Source organism: Rhineura floridana, chromosome 3, assembly GCF_030035675.1.
Source record: "Rhineura floridana isolate rRhiFlo1 chromosome 3, rRhiFlo1.hap2, whole genome shotgun sequence".
Lineage (NCBI taxonomy): Eukaryota > Metazoa > Chordata > Lepidosauria > Squamata > Rhineuridae > Rhineura > Rhineura floridana.
Genome location: NC_084482.1, coordinates 63398049 through 63419134, shown reverse-complemented (window position 1 = coordinate 63419134; position 21086 = coordinate 63398049). Strand labels below are relative to the sequence as shown.

The window sequence follows — 21086 nt, the reverse complement described above, 5'->3', positions numbered from 1 at the left end:
CCGCTTCCACAACGGCCAATGAGCGTTGCCTGTACCAGGGAGGATGGAAAGTGCCGGGCCAATGGGAAGGAGCGAGGATTGAAGCCAGGCTTCGCGGAGGTGAGGTAGCGGTGTGGTGGCCGAGGCGGCGTGGACGTGAAATTTCTGGAAGTTGCGGGACGCTGTTCCTTCGGGCGGGGTGTCTACGGTGAATTCGTAGCTGGGAGCGGGAGCATGAACCACAAGAGCAAGAAGCGCATCCGCGAGGCTAAGCGGAGCGCCCGCCCGGAGCTCAAGGACTCCCTCGACTGGACCCGGCATAACTATTGCGAGAGCTTCCCGCTTAACCCGGCAGTCTGCAAGGTGGCGATGACGATGATGATGATGATGATGATGATGATGGGGGGGGGCGGGGGGTGAGGGGACTGCTAAAAAGGATAGAAAAATGGTGGGTGGAAGAAGAGCTGTTAGGCGCATACAGGTGAGAAAAGGTTAGGGGGGCGGGGAAGCAGCATTCAAGGCCAAGATCCTGCTTGAAATTGTCTTAGGTTCTATAACTGTCTCGCGCTAGAAGGAACAAGATGGCTTAACCCACAGCAGTTACCCGTAATGTGTTTCATTCTCCCTCTTGAACGCTCTCCATGGTTCATAGTAAACTACATAAGGAGTATTTTTTTAAAAAAGTTTGTGGGGAGAAATCAGATTCTTGTGGCCTCTTGAAGATTAAGGTGTATTATGATCTGAACTTAAATAAACTAGAACCCATGTTCATCAGTAACAACCTGTGCTCATATTGTTTTTAGCTTGGGGTTAAATTAATCCATAGTGCAATCGTATATATGTTTGCTTTGTTGTTGTTATGTACCTTCAAGTGGATTACGACTTATGGCGACCCTATGAATCAGCGACCTCCAAGAGCATCTGTCATGAACCACCCTGTTCAGATCTTGTAAGTTCAGGTCTGTGGCTTCCTTTATGGAATCAATCCATCTCTTGTTTGGCCTTCCTCTTTTTCTACTCCCTTCTGTTTTTCCCAGCATTATTCCCTTTTCTAGTGAATCAGGTCTTCTCATGATGTGTCCAAACTATGATGATATCAGTTTCATCATTTTAGCTTCTAGTGACAGTTCTGGTTTAATTTGTTGTAACACCCAATTATTTGTCTTTTTCACAGTCCATGGTATGCGCAAAGCTCTCCTCCAGCACCACATTTCAGAGCAGTTGATTTTTCTCTTATCCACCTTTTTCACTGTCCAACTTTCACATCCATACATAGAGATTGGGAATACCATGGTCTGAATGATCCTGACTTTAGTGTTCAGTAATACATCTTTGCATTTGAGGACCTTTTTTAGTTCTCTCATAGCTGCCCTCCCCAGTCCTAGCCGCCTTCTGATTTCTTGACTATTGTCTCCATTTTGGTGAATGACTGTGCCGAGGTATTGATAATCCTTGACAAGTTCAATGTCCTCATTGTCAACATTGAAGTTACATAAATCTTCTGTTGTCATTACTTTAGTCTTTTTGATGTTCAGCTGTAGTCCTGCTTTTGTGCTTTCCTCTTTAACGTTCATCAGCGTTCATTTCAGATCATTACTGGTTTCTGCTAAGAGTAAGGTATCATCTGCGTATCTTAAATTATTGATGTTTCTCCCTCCAATTTTCACACTTCCTTCATCTTGGTCCAATCTTGCTTTCCGTATGATATGTTCTGCGTACAGATTAAACAAATAGGGTGATAAAATACACCCCTGTCTCATACCCTTTCCGATGGGGAACTAATCAGTTTGTCCATATTCTGTCCTTACAGTAGCCTCTTGTGCAGAGTAGAGGTTGCGCATCGGGACAATCAGATGCTGTGGCACCCCCATTTCTTTTAAAGCATTCCATAGTTTTTCATGATCTACACAGTCAAAGGCTTTGCTGTAGTCTATAAAGCACAGGGTGAATTTTTTTCTGAAATTCCTTGCTCCGTTCCATTATCCAACGTATGTTTGTGATATGATCTCTGGTGCCTCTTCCCTTTCTAAATCCAGCTTGGTCATCTGCCATTTCTCACTCCATATATGGTAAGAGCCTTTGTTGTAGAATCTTGAGCATTACTTTACTTGCATGGGATATTAAGGCAATAGTTCAATAACTGCATTCTCTGGGATCCCCTTTCTTTGGAAGTGGGATATATATTGAACGCTTCCAGTCTGTGGGCCATTGTTTAGTTTTCCATATTGACAATTTTTTGTCAAAATTTGGACAGTCTCAGTAGTTTGTAGCAACTCTATTGGTATGCCATCTATTCCTGGTGATTTGTTTCTTCCAAGAATTTTAAGAGCAGCTTTCACCTCACATTCTACAATTTCTGGTTCTTTATCATATGGTTCCTCCGTGAATAAATCTGTCATCCTGTCATCTCTTTTACAGAGTTCTTCAGTGTATTGCTTCCATCTTCCTTTTATTTCATCTCAGTCAGTCAGTGTGTTCCCCTGTTGATTATTCAACATCCCTACTCTTGGTTTAAATTTCCCATTCATTTCTCTAATCTTTTGGAATAGGGCTCTTGTTCTTCCCATTTTGTTGTCCTTTTCTATTTCTGTACAATAACTATTGTAATAGTTTTCTTTGTCCCTAAGTACTAGTCGTTGTATAGTTGCATTCAGGGTTCTGACCGTGTTTCTTTTTGCTTTTGCTTTCCTTCTCTCTTTAACCATTTTAAGAGTTTCTTCAGTCATCCATTGAGGTATTTCTCTCTTTTTAACAAGAGGTATTGTCATTTTGCATTCTTCCCTGATAATGTCCCTGTCTTCAGTCCATAGTTCTTCTGGTTCTCTGTCAACTAAGTTTAAAGCCTCAAACCTGTTCCTTATTTGATCTTTATATTCTTCTGGGATGTTATTTAAATTGTGTTTTGGCATTTTGAGTGCTTTGGTCTTCTTCTTTAGCTTTACTCTGATTTTCGATATGATCAGTTCATGATCTGTACCGCAGTCTGCTCCTGGTCTTGTTTTTGCAGAAAGTATGGAACTTCTCCATCTTCTGTTTCCAATTATATAATCAATTTGATTCCTATATTGACCATCTGGTGATGTCCACATGTACAGTCGTCTTTTTGGGTGTTCAAAAAATGTGTTGGCAAGAAACAAATCATTGGCTTCACAGAATTTAATAATTCTTTCTCCTGCTTCATTTCTATCTCCTAAGCCCCATTTCCCCACAATTCCTAGTTCTTCTCTGTTCCCTACTTTTGCATTCCAGTCCCCCATGATTATCATCATATCTTGTTTTGGTGTGTGATCAATTTCCTCCTGTACTTCTGCCTAAAATCTCTCCAATTCTTCTTCTTCTGCGTTTGACATTGGAGCGTAGACTTGGATGATGGTTATGTTAATAGGTTTCCCATTTAATCTCATTGATATAACTCGCTCAGACCTTGCGTTGTAGCTCCTAATTGCTTTTGCTACATCACTTCTCACTACTAAAGGAACCCCGTTTCATCTTAATTTCTCATTTCCTGCATAAAATATTTTGTAGTTGCCTGATTGAAAATGTCCCATTCCAGTCCATTTTAATTCACTCACACCAAGTATTGTAATGTTGATACGCTCCATTTCTTGCTTGACAATTTCTAACTTTCCCTGGTTCATGCTTCTCACATTCCATGTTCCTATTGTGTGCGTCATACAACTCTGCACTCTCCTTTTGCATCTGTGCACATCAGCTTCTGGGCTTCCTTTTGGCTTTGACCCAGCTGCGTCATTAGTCACAGCGCTACTCGTACTTGTCCTTTGTTCTTCCCCAGTAGCTCGGTGAGTGCCTTCTGACCTAGGGGTCTCATCTTCCAGCACTATCTCGTGTTGCATTTGGGATACTCTGTTCATAGGGTTTTCGTGGTAAGAGGTATTCAGAGGTGGTTTACCATTGCCTTCCTCTGAGTTTGGATGCATCTTAGTCTGGTGTCTCAGCTGGTGTCTCAGCTTTGACCATTCTGCCTTGGGTGCCCCTGCTAGGAGTGTAGCCTCTTGGTCTAGACTCCTGACGGCATTGCTCTCAGCTTCTTCAACACACTCAACCCCCCTCACCATGTTAAGGTGTGCATCCTAAAGGGGGATATATGTTTGCTAGGAAGTAATATATATTGAGTTCAGTGGGATTTGCTCTCATGTAAATGGGGATGGACTTATGGTCTTAGTGTGTCATTACAGTTGTTGATGTAGATTTGAAGTTTTTCCATTGACATTTTTAAAAAGTATTTTGGGAGAACAGGAGTTTGGTGCTGTTTGTTTATTATTTTCTTACCTTTTTGTCCTGCTTTCTTCTGTCATGGAATCTAAGCTCCCATCCAAGCACTGATTAGACTGGTATCTCCTTAGCTTCAGCAAGGTGGTGATGGCATTGTGTGCCTTCAGACCATATCCTGGGAGCAGAAAGAAAATGTATGGGGTGGATTCTCACTTTAAAGCTGTTTGGGAGTTCTGTAAGGTTGGCATACTAGTATTTCTACTACAGAGCAGATTTGGTAGGGAAATAAAATGGGTATAGAGAGAAGGCTGTTGTGACGGTTCCAAAGGGTTGAGAAGGAGGACACTGGAGTAGAGAGTGGGCGAACAGGTGAAAACAAGATGTGACATACTAGGAATAGTGTTCATTCCTCTCAGTCTATGTGGCAAGAAAATGGGCTCAGAATAGATACAAGTCAGTAACTGTATTATCTTGGTTGATAATCTTGTTTCACCTCTACTGGTTGGAACATAGCATTATTTATGTGTCCCCTTTCACATGTCTCCAGGGAATTTGCAGTCATACAATAAAAAGAACTACAAAATAGCTTTAAAACAATTTTTAAAAACTAAAGATAGTTTAAAAATACAAATAAACACTCATAGTAGAGCTCTAAAGGGGAAACATTTCATCCAGCTAGAAAAGCTTGCCAGAAAAAAAATACCTTCAATTGTTTCTAGAAACTACAAGTAGTGAATGCCTGTTGTGTATCAACAGGAATGCTGTTCTGCAAACCAGGGGTAGGTGCGCTGAAAGCTCTGGTCTGAGCTGGAACCTGCCCAGTACCTTTAAAATCCCCAGTGCAGCAGGAGACTTGGACAACCACAGGTTCTCCTACCCCTTTCTTTTTGTCTGTCCTGTCTGCTGTAACAAGCAGAATTTATGGACTTTAAGTGATCATCTTCAGATTGCAGCCCTACTAGAGTAGGAAGTACAGAGGATTTGTGATAGTCTATGTTCTAGTACAACTTTTTCTGTAGTTCTCCCTTTAAATATGTTGTATTTGGCCACTTCTGGAGACAGGGTATTGGGCTTCATTAATTGTTAGTGTAATACAAGTTACAAGTAATTCCACTTTATTATCAGATGATTCCAGTCATTCAAAGTAAGGAAGCACAACTTCTTACATTATCTATACAAGTTGATAAAAAAGTAATTGCAAGGAAGCTCTCATTAGGTGTGCTGAAGAATATGTAGATTTAATTCATAATAATAATATTTCTTACTTGCCCTTCACCATAAGGTCCTGGTGTGGGTTAAAGCAATGTAAAAATACAATATTAAAATCAGTTTTAAAAAAATGAAACGCAATTTTACTGACTCTCCTGCCATCCATGATTCTTTATTTTATAGCAAGATACAAGGGTCCAGAGAGAGAGTTCTGAGGATATGTTGTAAAAAGTGACCAAACACTTATTGCAGGAGATTTTGGAAATGACTCTGACCTTGTACTACTCTGCATTGATTGAATCTAGTAATATTTATGCTCTCATGAAATTCTATAAATCTCATCCTCAGTAGTCTTGGAAGTGAAGTGACTCAAAGTAGAACTTAAGCTTGCTCTGTAAGGGGAAATAATGGGCAAAGGCTCATTGTGAGAAGTTTCCTTATGTGACATAGAATCCTGTGTCTCCTTTGCAATGGGTAGCATCAAGGAAACACGAATCTAAGCCGCCTTGTCTCATTCTGTTTCTTTGTATCTGTAGCTCTACTCTCAGAGTGGAAAGCATCGATTTAAAACTCACAAAGTAAGCATTCCAAGAATATAATGGACCATAATCCTATGTGCACTTACTTAGGGGAAAGCCCTATGAACTTGGTGGGACTTCCTGCATAGGATCAGGCTTCACATGTTGCAGGTGTTCACAGATCTGACTGTTTGACTTTACTAGACTATTTTGAAACTTTGGAATGTCTATGGTGTGACACAAATATGGGGAAAAACTGTTGATGTGAGCTGAGACACGAGTATCCTACTGCAGAGCAATTTAGACTTGAATGGAAATTTCAATTCAAGTCCTTTACTGTTTGTGGAGGTTTTTAACTGTAGTAAAAATCTTGGATGCTTTTAGATTGTTGCAAAGTTTTCTGTATTCTCTAATTTACCCGTTTCTTTATGGTGATGATTCAGGTATTCTTTTCAACAATTAAAAACACAATTAGCGCTGTGGCTCACTTTGGTGAGCAATAAGAATAGGCTCCTTTTCAATGTATTTTGTTCACACTTTGGCTCAAGCAGTGTAATCAGCTTTGCAGATATTTGGAACTCCATGTTTTCAGTGTGAAGCAGAAATGTGTGCTTTTTCAACCTTTCATCAGTAAAGGGGGACTCGGTAATGATCAGCTTCATTGCTATTATTTTAATTAACCTGCAATCCTATACTTGTTTACCTGGGAGGAAGTCCTACTGAACTTATAGTTGGGCTTACTTCTGAGTAGATATAGGGTTGCACTGTTAAAGTGATGCAAAAAATTATTATTATTATTATTATTTATTACATTTGTATACCGCCCCATAGCCAAAGCTCTCTGGATGGTTTACAACAATTAAAAACAAATACACAAATTTAAAAACACATTTTTAAAAAAACAATTTAAAAATGCATGCTAAGATTCCTGGGAGCAGAGGAAAGTCTTGACTTGGCAGCAAAAAGATAAGTGTTGGCGCCAGGCATACCTCGTCAAAAAAATCATTCCATAATTTGGGGGCCACCACTGAGAAGGCCCTCTCCCTTGTTGCCAGACTCCCAGCTTCCCTCAGAGTAGGCACCCGCAGGAGGGCCCTGGATGTTGAGCGTAGTGTACAAGTGGGTTCATGTCGGGAGAGGTGTTCCATCAGGTATTGTGGTCCTAAGCCGTGTAAGGCTTTATAGGTTAAAACCAGCAGTTTGAATCGAGCTCGGAAACATACAGGCAGCCAATGCAAGCGGGCCAGAGTCGGTTTTATATGTTCGAACTGTCTGGTCCCTGTTACCAATCTGGCTGCTGCATTTTGCACAAGCTGCAGTTTCTGAACCATCTTCAGAGGCAGCCCCACGTAGAATGTATTGTAGTAATCTAACTTGGAGGTTAAAATGACCTTATTCAACACAAGATTTTTCCTTGAGGGTGCCAATTAAGGATTAGAACCTAGTCATTTTAAAAGCTTAGATACACAGTGCTATTCCTCACTTAGAGGTATTTAGAGCAAAAATAAAATCCACTGTCTGTTAGTTGCCTAGATGAGTCTGTAATCTTGGAGAACTAAGGAAAATCTGGTTGGGGGGGAATCCAAAGGTTACTTAATTTTTTTTTTAATGACTGGTTGATTCAGTAAAATAATTACTCTGTGCTCTTGTTCTGTGTGACTTAACATGGTTGTCATTCTTCTGCAGTATTACATAATGCATTACCTTGCATTGAGAAGTCTTCATCCATCTTGCAGGACAATGTGGAAAGAGCAGATGCACTCCATTTGTCAGTGGAAGAATTCATTGAACGTTTTGAGAAGCCGTACAAGCCTGTGGTCCTTTTAAATGCTCAGGTGGGGTGGCCAGCCCAAGAGAAATGGACTCTGGAGCGCTTGAAACGCAAATACAGGAACCAGAAATTCAAATGTGGGGAGGACAATGATGGTTACTCTGTGAAGATGAAGATGAAATATTATATTGAATATATGGAAACCACACGGGATGACAGTCCCCTCTATATATTTGACAGCAGCTATGGGGAGCATCCTAAGCGTAGGAAACTCTTGGAGGACTACAGGGTGCCCAAGTTCTTCACAGATGACCTGTTCCAGTATGCAGGAGAGAAAAGAAGGCCACCTTACAGGTAAAAGCAGACTATTCCCTGCCTCAGGATAGAAAAGGGAAAGGGCAATAATTTTTAAACTGGTGTACAAACCACCAGGAGCCCAACCATTTCCTTTCCCCCTGCATATTAAAAAAAAACAGAACTTTCAAGAAAAGTTTCCAAAAAGAACTTAAAGCGCAGCTAAAGTAAGCATTCTAATAGGAAAGAACTAATGTGAAATGGGAAGCTTTGAGAAAGATATATTAAAGGCCCATATTTCTGTACACAAGGTCAAGGTAAGGGGAAAATGACCTGTGCTTCCTGTGCCGATGACAACTGTTTCTCCTCACTCCTACTCTCACCCTTTTGGTGTATCTTTTATGCAGTTTTGGCTTACATTGTTTACACTACATTTTACAATGCTTATCTATGCTTTCCTTAGTGATATTCTAGTTAATTGGCTCCCACATTAAAACCTTCAATAACAAAATTATGGTATAGATTTTTGTAATTACTCAAATAATTTTTAAAAAACTAATGATGAGGTGACTTTTTTAATAATAATAATAATAATAATAATAATATGACCTATTTTCTGGTTGTGTCCAGTGTCATTAGTAGTGTCCAGCTAATGGATTCTCACAGAGTTAGTGTGCACATAGGGAGATGAGTCAATTTTATTTATGGCTTATGGAGCAACATAAGGACTTTCTAATATATCAGAGCAAAGATCCATTTAGTGCAGTATTCTGTCTTCAACAGTGGACAGCCTGTGCGATCTTGCAAACTAAGAAGAATGGACATCCTAAGTATGTGTTCTCAGGATCTGATAATATGGGTATTTTGCCTTTGAATTAAGGGGTTCGTATATTTAGTTGTCATAGCTAATAGTCTGGTCTATCAGTTAAAATGATTTTCCATTAATTTCCATAACTGTATTTTTAAAACATCTAAGCTACTCATTCTACTAATTATATTTTGTATGAAGTAATATTTTCTTCTGTTTGTCTTTGAACTTCCTGCCAATAAGTATCATTGGATCATCACGTTAAAGTATTGGAATGTTGTCTTATAATAGAATGTTTTCTATTTTCTGTCCATTTTACTATGCATAGCATTCTACACCTTTGTCTTCCCTTTTTTTTCCTCCCCCCCCCTATTAAAATGTCCCAATCTGTTGTGCCTTTCTTCTTAGAAAGTTGTTCTAGCCTCTATTCTTCATCTGGGCAAGATTCACACTGTCTTGTCTTCTGTATGTACCTTGACTAAATTATGCTGGCATTATTTTAAAATTAAATATAATTTTTATATGTTGGCATCCTTTTGCTTGGCTTTTTAACTTTTCTATGGAGTGGCAGAGGACATTCCTTGCAAGTAGTAGGCCACAGGTTCTGTGATAACTCAGCCAGATGGGTTGAGGAAGGGTTAGTTTTGGATGAGGGGGCAGAATCATGTAATTTAGCTAGAACCCCTCAGAATTTCCAGGTAAGCAGATAACAGGACTGGGAGATGCCTCCCGAGGCCTTAGAGAGCAGTTGCCAGTCAACATAGACAGTACTGGGCCAAATGGTCTGATTTGTATAGAACAGCTCCTTTTGTTTTGCTTGTTGGTGCTTTTGTTGCATCTCTTCTGAATACAAACAAAAATTAAGAAAAAGTGTTTTGGAATTCTTTAAAAACAGAAAGGAAATACTTGCTTTTGAGGAACATGTTAAGGAAAATATCTGAGACGTATGTAACACTGCTGGATTTTCCCCTTGCGCAGATGGTTTGTGATGGGTCCACCTCGATCAGGAACAGGCATCCACATTGACCCTCTGGGAACCAGTGCCTGGAATGCCTTAGTCCAAGGACACAAGCGCTGGTGCCTCTTTCCTACCAGCACTCCCAGAGAATTGATCAAAGTAACTCGTGAAGAAGGAGGGAACCAGCAAGATGAAGCCATCACTTGGTTCAGAGTAATATATCCAAGGACTCAGCTTCCCACTTGGCCTTCTGAGTTTAAGCCCTTAGAAATTGTGCAAAAACCGGGAGAGACTGTTTTTGTACCAGGTATGTGCACTTATTAAATCCTGTGCTGAAGTGTGGCCTGAAGTTCTGAAATAATATACTTTTAGTGCAGTACCCTTTTTGAGAGGATCTCCAAGCCCATAAACACAGACACAAAACAAAGTGGTGTCTTAGAAGTTCTTTGTAGGATTCCCTTACATTATTTTACTGCGTGTGTCAAACAATAAGGATGTGTAGCATATGTGATGGGGAATTATCCTGAAATAAATTATACATTTAGGAAGGCAGCTGAGGTAGAGATGAGTTAAACCTTCTGAAGATTAGGGGGCAGGAGGAATCCCATGAATAACATTTTTTCAATGCCAGGCAGCTTAATTAGCACAATGGGGGGAGAACTTGTCAGCTTTGAGTCTCCCACCAAAGTGGAAGCAGAAAATGAAGGTTGACAAGCAGACGCTGTATGATCTTGCTTCTTAAAATATGCTTGTGTTGTGTATCTGATGAAAGGTCCAGCACCTCTTGTGACATCTGTACAAACTTGCAACTGAAGGTTGCAACTGAAAAGTAAGCACTTGGACCCTCATTTCAATTTCTTCCTTATTTATTATATTTATTTATTTGATTTATATCCTGCCCTTTCTCCCAGTAGGAGCCCAGGGCAGCAAACAAAAGCACTAAAAACACTTTGAAACATCATAAGAACAACTTTAAAATACAGTAAAACACAACAAACATTAAAAACATATTAAAACAAAACATCTTTTAAAACATATTTTTAAAAGCTTTAAAACATTAAAAAAAGAAAGTTTAAAAATATTTCAAAAAGCAATTCCAAGACACATGCAGACTGGGATAAGGTCTCTACTTAAAAGGCTTGTTGAATGATGAAGGTCTTCAGTAGGCGCTGAAAAGATAACAGAGATTGTCTGTCATTTAAGGGGAGGGAATTCCAAAGGGTAGGTGCCACCACACTGAGCGGAATGGACCGCCTGATAAGATGGTATCTGCAGGAGGCCTTCACCTGCAGAGCGCAGAGATCGACTGGGTATATAAGGGATAAGACAGTCTTTCAGGTAGCTTGGTCCCAAACTGTATAGGGCTTTGTACACCAAAACTGGAACATGAACTTAGGCTGGTAGCTAATAGATAGCCAGTGCAATTCTTTCAGTAGCGGAGTGGCATGTTGGCGATAACCTGCCCCAGTGAGCAGTCTCACTGCCACATTTTGCATCAGCTGCAGCTTCTCAACCAACCTCAGTGGTAACCCCATATAGAGCACATTACAGTAATCCAACCTGGAGGTTACCAGAGCATACACAACAGTGGTCAGGCAATCCCTTTCCAGAAACGGCCGCAGCTGTCTTGCCATCCACAGCTGGTAAGTAAAAGGCACTCCTAGCCACTGAGGTCACCTGGGTCTCTAGCGACAAAGATGGATTCAGGAGCACCCACAGACTACGGACCTGTTCTTTCAGAGGGAGTACAACCCCATCCAAAACAGGCAACTGACCAATTATCCGAACTCAGGAACCACCAACCCACAGCATCTCCATCTTGCTAGGATTGAGAATCAGTTTATTGGCCCTCAACCAGCCCACCACCAAGTCCAGGCAGCAGTTCACGGCTTGCACGGCCTCTCCTGATTCAGATGTTACGGAGAAATAGAGCTGGGTATCATCAGAGTACTGCTGACATCTTACCCCAAATCTCCTGATGACCGCTCTCAAGGGCTTCATATAGATGTTAAACAGCATGAGGGACAAGATGGTACCCCAAAGCGCAACTGCTAGGGGGTCGAAATACAATCGCCCAATGCTATTCTCTGAAAATGATGCTGGAGATAGGATCGGAGGCACTGTTTCACATCTCACCAAATCGGCCCAGAAGGATACCATGGTCGATGGTGTCAAAAGCCGCCAAGAGATCTTCTGATGACCGCTCCCAAGGGCTTCATATAAAAGTTAAACAGCATCAGAAACAAGATGGTACCCTGCAGCATCTCACAGCAAACTGCCAGGGGGCTGAAAGAAAATAGCCCAATGCTATTCTCTGAAAATGATGCTGGAGATAGGATCGGAATCACTGTGAAACAGTGCCTCCAGTACCCATCTCACCAAGTCGGCCCAAAAGATACCATGGCCAATGGTATCAAAAGCCTCAAGAGATCAAGTAAGAATAACAGGGCCGCACTCCCTCTGTCTTTCTCCCAATAAAGATCATTCATCAAGGCAACCAAGGCCGATTCAGTCCCATAACCAGGCCTGAACCCAGATTGGAATGGGTCAAGATAATTTGTTTCATCCAAGAGTACTTGCAATTGCTGCACCACAACCCTCTCAATCACCTTCCCTAAGAAGGGGGTATTTGCGACTGGTCAGTAGTTGTCACAAACCAATAGGCCAGGGTGGGCTTTTTCAGGAGCGGTCGGATCACCACCTCTTTCAGGGCACCTGGAACCACTCCCTCCCACAAGGATGCTTTGACCACACCCTGGATCCAGCCGGTCAACCCCCCTCAGCAAGATTTAATAAGAAGAGCAAGGGTCGAGAGGACACATTGCTGGCCGCATTGTTGCAAGCACCTTGTCCACGTCATCAGGCCGCATCAACTGAAACCGTTCCCAAGAAGTTGCAGCAGGCATTGCACTGGACACCTCACTGGGGACTACAATAGATGTGAATGGGGCATCAAGATTGCTATGGAGGCGAGTAACTTTACCCTCAAAGTGTCTTGCAAACAATTTACAGTGGGCCTTCAAAGGATCTAAACCTCCATTTCCTGGAGTTGATGTCAACAGACCCCTGACAATACGGAAAAGTTCCACTGGACAGCTACTTGAGAATGTGATGATGTCATAGAAGTGGGCCTTCTTCACCGCCCTCACCACCGCACAGTAGGCACAGTTAAGATATTTTATTCATGCCCAGTCAGCCTCACAGCACGTCTTTCACCACATGCGCTGTAGCTGTCATCCAGCCTGTTTCATTGCCCTTGGCACACTGGTGTACCAAGGCACAAACTGGGCTCCACAATGCCGGAGAGGGCGCTTGGGGGTAACCATGTCAAGAGCCTGACGCACCTTGCTGTTCCACAGCGTGACAAGAGCTTCAACAGGGTCACCTGCTCTATCTACTGGGAACTCCCCCAGGGCATTTAGGAATCCTGTGGATTCCATTAGTTTCCAGGGAGGACCATCTTAATCTGTCCATCACTCTTGCAGGGGAGGATCGGAGCCATAAGTCTAAACTTCATCAGGAAGTGGTCTGACCATGACAGTGGGGTGACATCCACCCACCCATCCCCAATCTCCAGACCACCCCTTCTTCCATCTGGAGCAAAAACCTAGTTGAGGGTGGACCCTGCCCTGCTCTATGCGTTGGGCCAGTGACATGGTCATCATAGAGGCCATGAAGTCCCAAGCCGGAACACTAGAGAAATAATTTCTCTCCTTTTCTCTCCAGTGTTCTGTGAAATGGAAACAGTACTTGCAGAACTTACAAATAGAGTTGCCATCTAATTTCAAAAATTCAAATATATGGGTAGTAGAGACCAAAGGTCTTTGGCAGGTTAGGACAGACCTAATAGCAAACACCGATCCTGTGCTTGGATTTAGTGTGGGATAGGGGAGACAAGCACGGAACTGGGTTTAAGAACAATTTCCATAGTAGTCACTGCAACAGCTGCTTTTCCTTTCTGGTAGAAGAACTGTGGACATCCTGAGATTAAGCTTAATGACCTGGGGGCTTAATGTACATATTTGGGCTTCACTGTTGAAGCATATGCACTAAGTGAAAATGATGATGCTGTCTCAACAAATTCTGAACCAGATCAGGTTTTGGCTCTTAAATGCACACTTCTAGGAACAGGCCTCTCTCTCTTGTGTCTGAAGGGCTGTAGGTTTTTGATCAGTTGACAATTCTGTTTGTAGGGTGCCAACTTCATATCTGGAATATATTTGTGGTGCTCTTATTCTCTTACAATCTTCAGTTAACGTGTGTTGTTGCCTTGTCAGTTTCCCTTATAAACTGTTTTTGTCTTGGGTGATTTTAACTTTATCATAAGAAATGTGTGTACTTATCATTTAATAGCTTAATATTCTGGCTGTAAAAATTCTGTTTAGAAATAGGTTGCTGGTATTTGACATAGAGTCTCTGTGCATCTTAGATTACAGATTAAGCATGCCACCAGCAACAGAAGAATCAGAGATGCCATTCTTATGTGGATCCTACGTTCATCTTTAAAACTGTACTGAACCAAAATACAATAGTTTTGTGTTAGGGGGCTGAAGCAACAAGGTCTGAAATAAAATTCATTGTCTCTTCTCTCCTGCTTAATACATTGATTAAATGCTAATCTACTTAAGTTAAAAAGCAAGGAGATGCTTTTAAGAAATAACTACAGCTGGGTTGTAAAATACCATTGCCAAAAAAGAGAAACAATCATATAGCTAATTCTTAAATGACTAACAGCACAATCTTATGTAAGTCTATTTGGAATCAAGTCTCACTGTGTTGGGTAGGACTTATTCCTAAGTAAGTGTACTCTCTCTCTCTCTAAAGTAAATTCTTTTGAACTCGGTGGGGCTTGCATCCAGGTAAGCATGCATGGGACTGACCTGCATAGCATGCTATCTCTGTGTGAGCATATGGACTAAGCCTAGAGCAGCGTTCCCCAACCTGGTGTCTTCCAGATGGTTTGGATTCCAACTCCCATCAGTCCTGACCATTAATCATCAAGATTGGGGCTGATTGGAGTTGTCATTCATAACATCTGCAGAACATTAGGTTGGAGAAGGTTATCCTAGAGGATGGTTAATCATGTGAACAATGATCTGCTACTTGAGACATCCTCAAAGTTAAACAGGCACAAGCAGAAACACTATTATTTCATCCATTACTTGTTAAAACATTCCCATTTCCTCTTCTTATCTAGTGCCTTCCTCTGCTGCTCTGAATTCTTCTTCATTTTGAAGAACATTGATTTGAGTACAAAAGTTAATTAATTTTCATTGTGTCTGTCCCATATATGGGTTCTGCGTCTGCATGTAGCTAGCTTCAGAACACTGTAGCTGAGGGACATTTTCTGTTCCCTTGGGGAGACTTTTGTGTACATATTCTTGCCTGGAAAATGAACATATGCCTGCTCAGTTCTAACCATTGCGTTAGCAGCAGATAGGGCAGTGGTGTGGAACTCCCATCAGCCCCAGCAAGCATGGCCAGTTGTCAGGGGTGGTTGGAATTGTGGCCTTCCAGATATTGTTGGGACTACAAGTTCCCCATCCCTGAATTACAGGAACCCCTACATGGTCTTTCCACAGCTGTAGCAAAATATTTTCCCTTTAGGCATGGAGCTTGCTTTTTCCTTACTCAGTTTTCTTGTTATGTAGCAGAATATTGTTCCTCACTATTATTTTTTAGGGTCATTTATTGTAAGCATGAGCCAGAAGGAGCTGCTGTAAGTCTTGAAACTGAATGCTTCTCCCTTGTGACTGGGAAGAGGACTTTAGCAGTGTTTATTCTCACTTTCCTTAAATCTTTGCTTATATTATTGTCCCGCTGAGGGATTGCAGATTATACAAACTCTAGTTGGTTTCAAAACAAGCCAACTTCAAAGCATGGTTTCTGAAACTGAATTGTTAAGCCAGTCAGGGTTTAAAAAACATGATCCCTGGTCCAGACAAGCCAAGATTCAGGGAAAGTGAAACAAAATGCTGCTGCTGTCACCCTCCCAGGTGTGAGCGGATGGGAGATTACATGAACCTGAGAAGCACTCTAGCTCATTCTCATCATGCTGAACCATGGTTTAGCATGATGTGTGAAGACAACCACTGTGTAAGAACTGAGGTTATCTGCAAAAGCAGCGAAAGGCTCGACTTGTTTTTGTTTTCTGCTGAAGCTTGGCATAAAGTAATAAAAAAAGACCTCACCCCTGAATTTCTTGCACATTCCAGAGGAAGTGGGGAGGGGCTGTTGCAGAAGGCATTGCAAGTCTTTTACAAAAGTGAAAAAATTCTCTTCCTCTACTTCCAGGACAGAGGTGGTTGACACTTGTGACCACATTTGTAGACCACTGTGTTTATCCCCTTAAGACATTATTAGAAAGAGATATTGGTTTAGATGGTGTTTCCCATACATGGCTGTTTCCAAATATGCTCTTCAGTATTTACAGGCCTACATTTTAAAACAGCATGATTAATGTGCTTTCTTCTATTGGCTGTTTATAACCTCATGCGGTGTTGCATTTGTAGGTGGCTGGTGGCATGTAGTCCTCAATCTTGACACAACTATTGCTGTCACTCAGAACTTTGCCAGCTGTACAAATTTCCCTGTGGTTTGGCACAAGACAGTAAGGGGAAGGCCAAAATTATCAAGAAAATGGTACAGGTGAGAGATGTGATCATTATTTCAGTGAATTCCCAGATGCTTCCTGAACGAGAAGCATGCCTGGAATGATCCTTGACAGGATATATAAAAGGCAAACCTGGTGAAGGGTTTTGTTGTTGTTGTTGTTTGCATTTTGGAAAGACTGTTTCTGAACTGCAACATCCTGCATGAGTGCCTGGAGTGCAGAAGGAGAATTAGGCTTCTGGATTTCAAGATTCACTAAAGTGACTCAACTTTAGTCAACTTTTAAAGTGACTCGTAGCTTAAGACTAGGCATGCATTTGGACATTTTGTTTAAAGATAAATTTACCAACTATCACATAAGATGCTAGTTCAGTAGTTAAAGTGTATCAACATGGTGAACATAGTGCTTGTAACAGCAATTGAAACGGTTCTGGAATTAGAAGCTTTCTCACCCCACATTTTTCAGCTGACCCATCTGAACAGCCTGATCTGGCTCTCCATTGAGTCTTACATAAGAGAGCCCTGCTGAATCAAACCAAAGGCCCATCTAGTCCATCATCCTGTTTCCCATGATGGCCTAGCAGATGCCTTTAATAAGCATATAAGCAGGACATTGTTGGAAACAGGCTACTTATCACATGTAAATAGCATGTTGGAAATTGAGAATGCCTGAATCCCAGAGTATCTGAATCCCACTGCTGACTTCACTTAGGTGCATGAAAACCCCAATCAGTATTTTAAAATTGCTTTTAATAAATGCTCTGAGTTGTGTGTAAGCTCAGACTGCAAATTATTTCTTCAGGGTTAATGCTAGTTTAACTCTCCTCATTAAAATTATGGTGGGAAATCATGAAAATGGCATATACGAGATATAGATGATCCAGTAGCTGTAGCTGCTGCGTTTAGCCAGTGAAATACTTTGTGATGAGACTTACCTATCTGCATCTCTTCAAAATGCATAATAGTTTTACCCTCTGCATTTATATCCATTAGTTTGTTCAATGCCAACCATTATTTCTTGAAAATTATCCCCAAGGGTCCTAAAACAGGAACATCCTGAACTGGCTGCACTAGCAGATTCTGTTGACTTACAGGAATCAACAGGCATTGCTTCTGATAGTTCGAGTGATTCATCTAGCTCTTCCAGCTCCAGTTCTTCAGATTCTGATTCAGAGGTAAGGTGCTACATCAGACATGGGTGGGGTAATGTGACAACTATTCTGGAGGGGTGTTGTCCTCCAGTGGGTGTGCTCCAGCAGAAATAATTGCATCACTGGTCCTGGGCCTGTTTTTAAATATTTTCTATATTTCCCCAACCTCTGCAGAAGGATTTGATAGCCAATAGTATCAACAAGTGGGACCTTCATTTTGTTGCAGTGTCCAGCATTCCTGTCCAGGGTGCCAGCCAGCCATGTGCTTTTCCATTATCCTTCTCCAGTAGACTTGTTCTGTGGGCACTGAGCATGCTCAGTCACCACTGAGCTGTGCTTGGGTTTTTTTTCTGAAGGATTGATTTTGTATGTATGATATGATGCCACAGAGAGATCTAGGAGAGTTTAAAAGGTCACAGTCTCCAGGCACAGTTTGTCCACCAAGGCACTAAAACAGCTTCAGTTCAAAGTCTTGAGCCAAAGCCCAACTGATATGGGAATACTTAGATTCTAGAAGTATAGCCACCAATGTTTATGTTCATAAATGAGACTAACTGCATACTACCCAGCATTAGCAACCTAAATAGTGTTTCTTTAGTGGTGGTCTACCCATTACCTCCCTTTTAAGTAGGCCTGTGTTACTCCCACATGTAACACATAATCTTTCTAAGAACCCATTTAGTCTCTTAACAGCCCAGCAAGACTTCATTAGCCAAGACGGGGAAAGACTAAACAGAAAAGTGATAGGCTAGACTTCTTTAGAGGCCTTGGGTGGCAAAAATTGAAATTGATGCTAACAACCATGAAAAGAGATCTTGGTTTCTTCTGGTATTGGCTCTGTTACAATTTGGCATACTGGTTGAATCAGATATGATTATCAACTACTTTATAAAATGCCTGGTAAACATGTCCTAATGGCCACCCCAAAGAATTCAAAGTGTAAAAAAAAAATGGGAAGGCTATAATCGCATTTTAACAGCTCACATTCTATATTCCTCTTTTGAACACTTTAGATGTTTCTATAAAATCATCTTCCTCCGATGCTGTAGCCGCTGTTATTAGTCAATTGTCAGAATTGCTGTTTCAGTATTCAGGATTTATTACTCTGTCATTTCTGTTTGTCTAGTGTGATTCTAGCTCAGAGACGGAAGGAATGATGCATCGAAGGAAAAAGCGAAGGATGTGCAGCATGATTGGGAATGGTGATACAACTTCCCACGATGACTGTGTGAGCAAAGAGCGCAGCTCTTCCAGGTGACCAAACAAATTATGGAAGTTAAGTCAGATCTGTTGGGCTGGGCTGCTAATTACAGACAACAGGAGAGTAAGGGAGCTGCCCATAAAGGGGGAGAGCTTCTGTCTGCTCATGTAACTGCATTGCCCCACATATATATCTCCTTGCTCATTTAGTATTCTAAAAAAATGGAAATGGACTGCCTTCAAGTCGATCCCGATTTATGGCTACCCTATGAATAGGGTTTTCATGGTAAGCAGTATTCAGAGGAGGTTTACCATTGCCTCCCTCTGAGGCTAGTCCTCCCCAGCTGGCTAGGGCCTGCTCAGCTTGCCACAGCTGAACAAACCAGCCCCTTCCTTGTCCGCAACTGCCAGCTGGGGGGCAACTGGGCTCCTTGGGACTATGCAGCTTGCCCACGGCTGCACAGGTGGCAGGGCACGTAACCCCTGAGCCACTCACTGTGGGGGTGATCTTTAGCTGGCCCTTGACACCCAGGAGACACGAGTGGGGATTTGAACTCACAGACTCTGGACTCCCAGCCAGGCTGTCCTCCCCACTGTGCTATACCAGCTGTGTTTAGTATTCTAAACTGGAACTTATATCAAAAGTGCCAAGGAAGGATTTCATCACTTATTAAATTCATTTTAATTTGTTGCCCAATTTTTATTTAATGTAGGCAGAGTTCATTAAATTGAAAATGGAAATGTTACTGAGGGATAGAAGTTCTACTTCTGAGAGAAAGGATGAGATATGCTTACAGAGGCGTTGAATGCTAGAGTTGGCAATTGAGGGATAAGGATTGAATGCCTAACTATATCTTGGAAGATATTTGACTCAAGTTAATTTTTTTGTAATTTTTGTAAAGCCTTGACTTCTTGTATCTCCAGTGTTGTAGATGTTAATGTTCAAATAGGTCAAAGCTTGTGCCTGGTAAGCTTCCAGCAGTGGGTGATAGATAACACAGGAAAGGGAATGGTGTCTCTTGATCTTCTGGGTCATTCTTTGGTAATCCAGACCACACAATCTATTGGTAGGAGTCAGAGCTTTAAGACAAAAAAGTGGATTGCTGATTGTCCTGCTCTTAGTTGGCTGGGGCAAACATCTTAAGATGGCATAACATCTCTTTGGCTTGTGTGGTCTGAAGCCTAGCAGTATGAAAATTGTTGGGTAATTAAAGGCTCTTTTCCAGCTATGTATATCAGTACCTTCCTCAAACAGCCGTGTGATTAGCTAGGTACTTCTTAATCTGCTGCAGTTAATGTTGTATTGAAAAACTTAAAACTACTTCCAAGAAGCTTGGGATGCATCAGATTTTCTATGGAAAGTTCTTTACTGCCACCTTGTATATGCTAAAATAATCTTGCCTTGACAGGCAGTTGTATTTTTATTTTTTATTATTATTTTTGACAGGATTAGGGAATCTTGTGGAAGCCGTGCTCATCCCTGAAAGATAACAAGACCCATCTAAAGGCAGTTGCAGCCAGCCAGCCGTCTTCTATTCCTCCCATCAGCTGTATGATTGGAGCTTTCTCAAATCTTCGCCACTCCTTTTCATTATTTTTAAAATCCAAACTTCTACCTGCCATTACCTGCTGTCTGACTCCTTGCTAACTAAAGGAGAAAACTAGATAGTTCTATACTATCAAAACTTTTTCTGCACTCCATCAAACAAATATACTGTACATTAGAAGACAATGCTGCCGACTCCAAGGCTGTGCTGTGGCTCACAACTCTGGGCAGTCAGCAGCAGGAAATGGAGAATATCTGTTTTAAAGTCCTCTTAAAAATAAGCAGGTAGATCCTGAAAGCCTGTGTCCTGTTCCAACATTGTCATATGTTTACAAATTGAGTTCTCACGCACTACAACTGGAGGCCAGAACTTCAACTTCTACTGTATTCAATTAGCCATCAGATCCTTGACTAGAGCACAAGAAAAGAGACTAGGCTAGTTATATCCATCTAAGGACTCTTGTATTGTGTAAATGATCACCCTGTAAGAAGCATCTTTTTTGTAGTTCTTAATTTGTTGATAACACCAAATCAACCATGGACTAATGAGACTCATGTAAACTGTATTATCGGAACCAGCAGTCCATTACAACAATTACATGCGCTTTCTATTTTAAGGAAAAGCTGCTAGTATTTTGCAGTAAGTCTGTGAACTTGTCTCAGAAAAAGTAGGTATGGAAGAAGCTGTAGGTGCCTCATTTACCTCTCCCTGTGGGAGTTTACGGAAACATATGAAGGTAAAGCTTTTTATTAGGAGTGTGTGGAGTCTGAATAAATACAATAAAAATCCCATTTTATGAAGAACTG

The 21086-nt window shown here is 41.4% G+C and overlaps 1 protein-coding gene across 1 annotated transcript; it reads left to right on the top strand.

Moving 5' to 3' along the window:
* Positions 1-13: 13 nt before the first annotated feature.
* Positions 14-21083, top strand: JMJD6 (jumonji domain containing 6, arginine demethylase and lysine hydroxylase). The gene is made up of 7 exons (XM_061616331.1): positions 14-342; positions 7676-8064; positions 9791-10077; positions 16283-16418; positions 17419-17557; positions 18660-18787; positions 20181-21083. The coding sequence occupies exons 1-7, from the start codon at positions 214-216 to the stop codon at positions 20215-20217; spliced, it is 1245 nt and encodes a 414-aa protein (XP_061472315.1). The 5' UTR covers positions 14-213; the 3' UTR covers positions 20218-21083.
* The last annotated feature ends 3 nt before the right edge of the window (positions 21084-21086 follow it).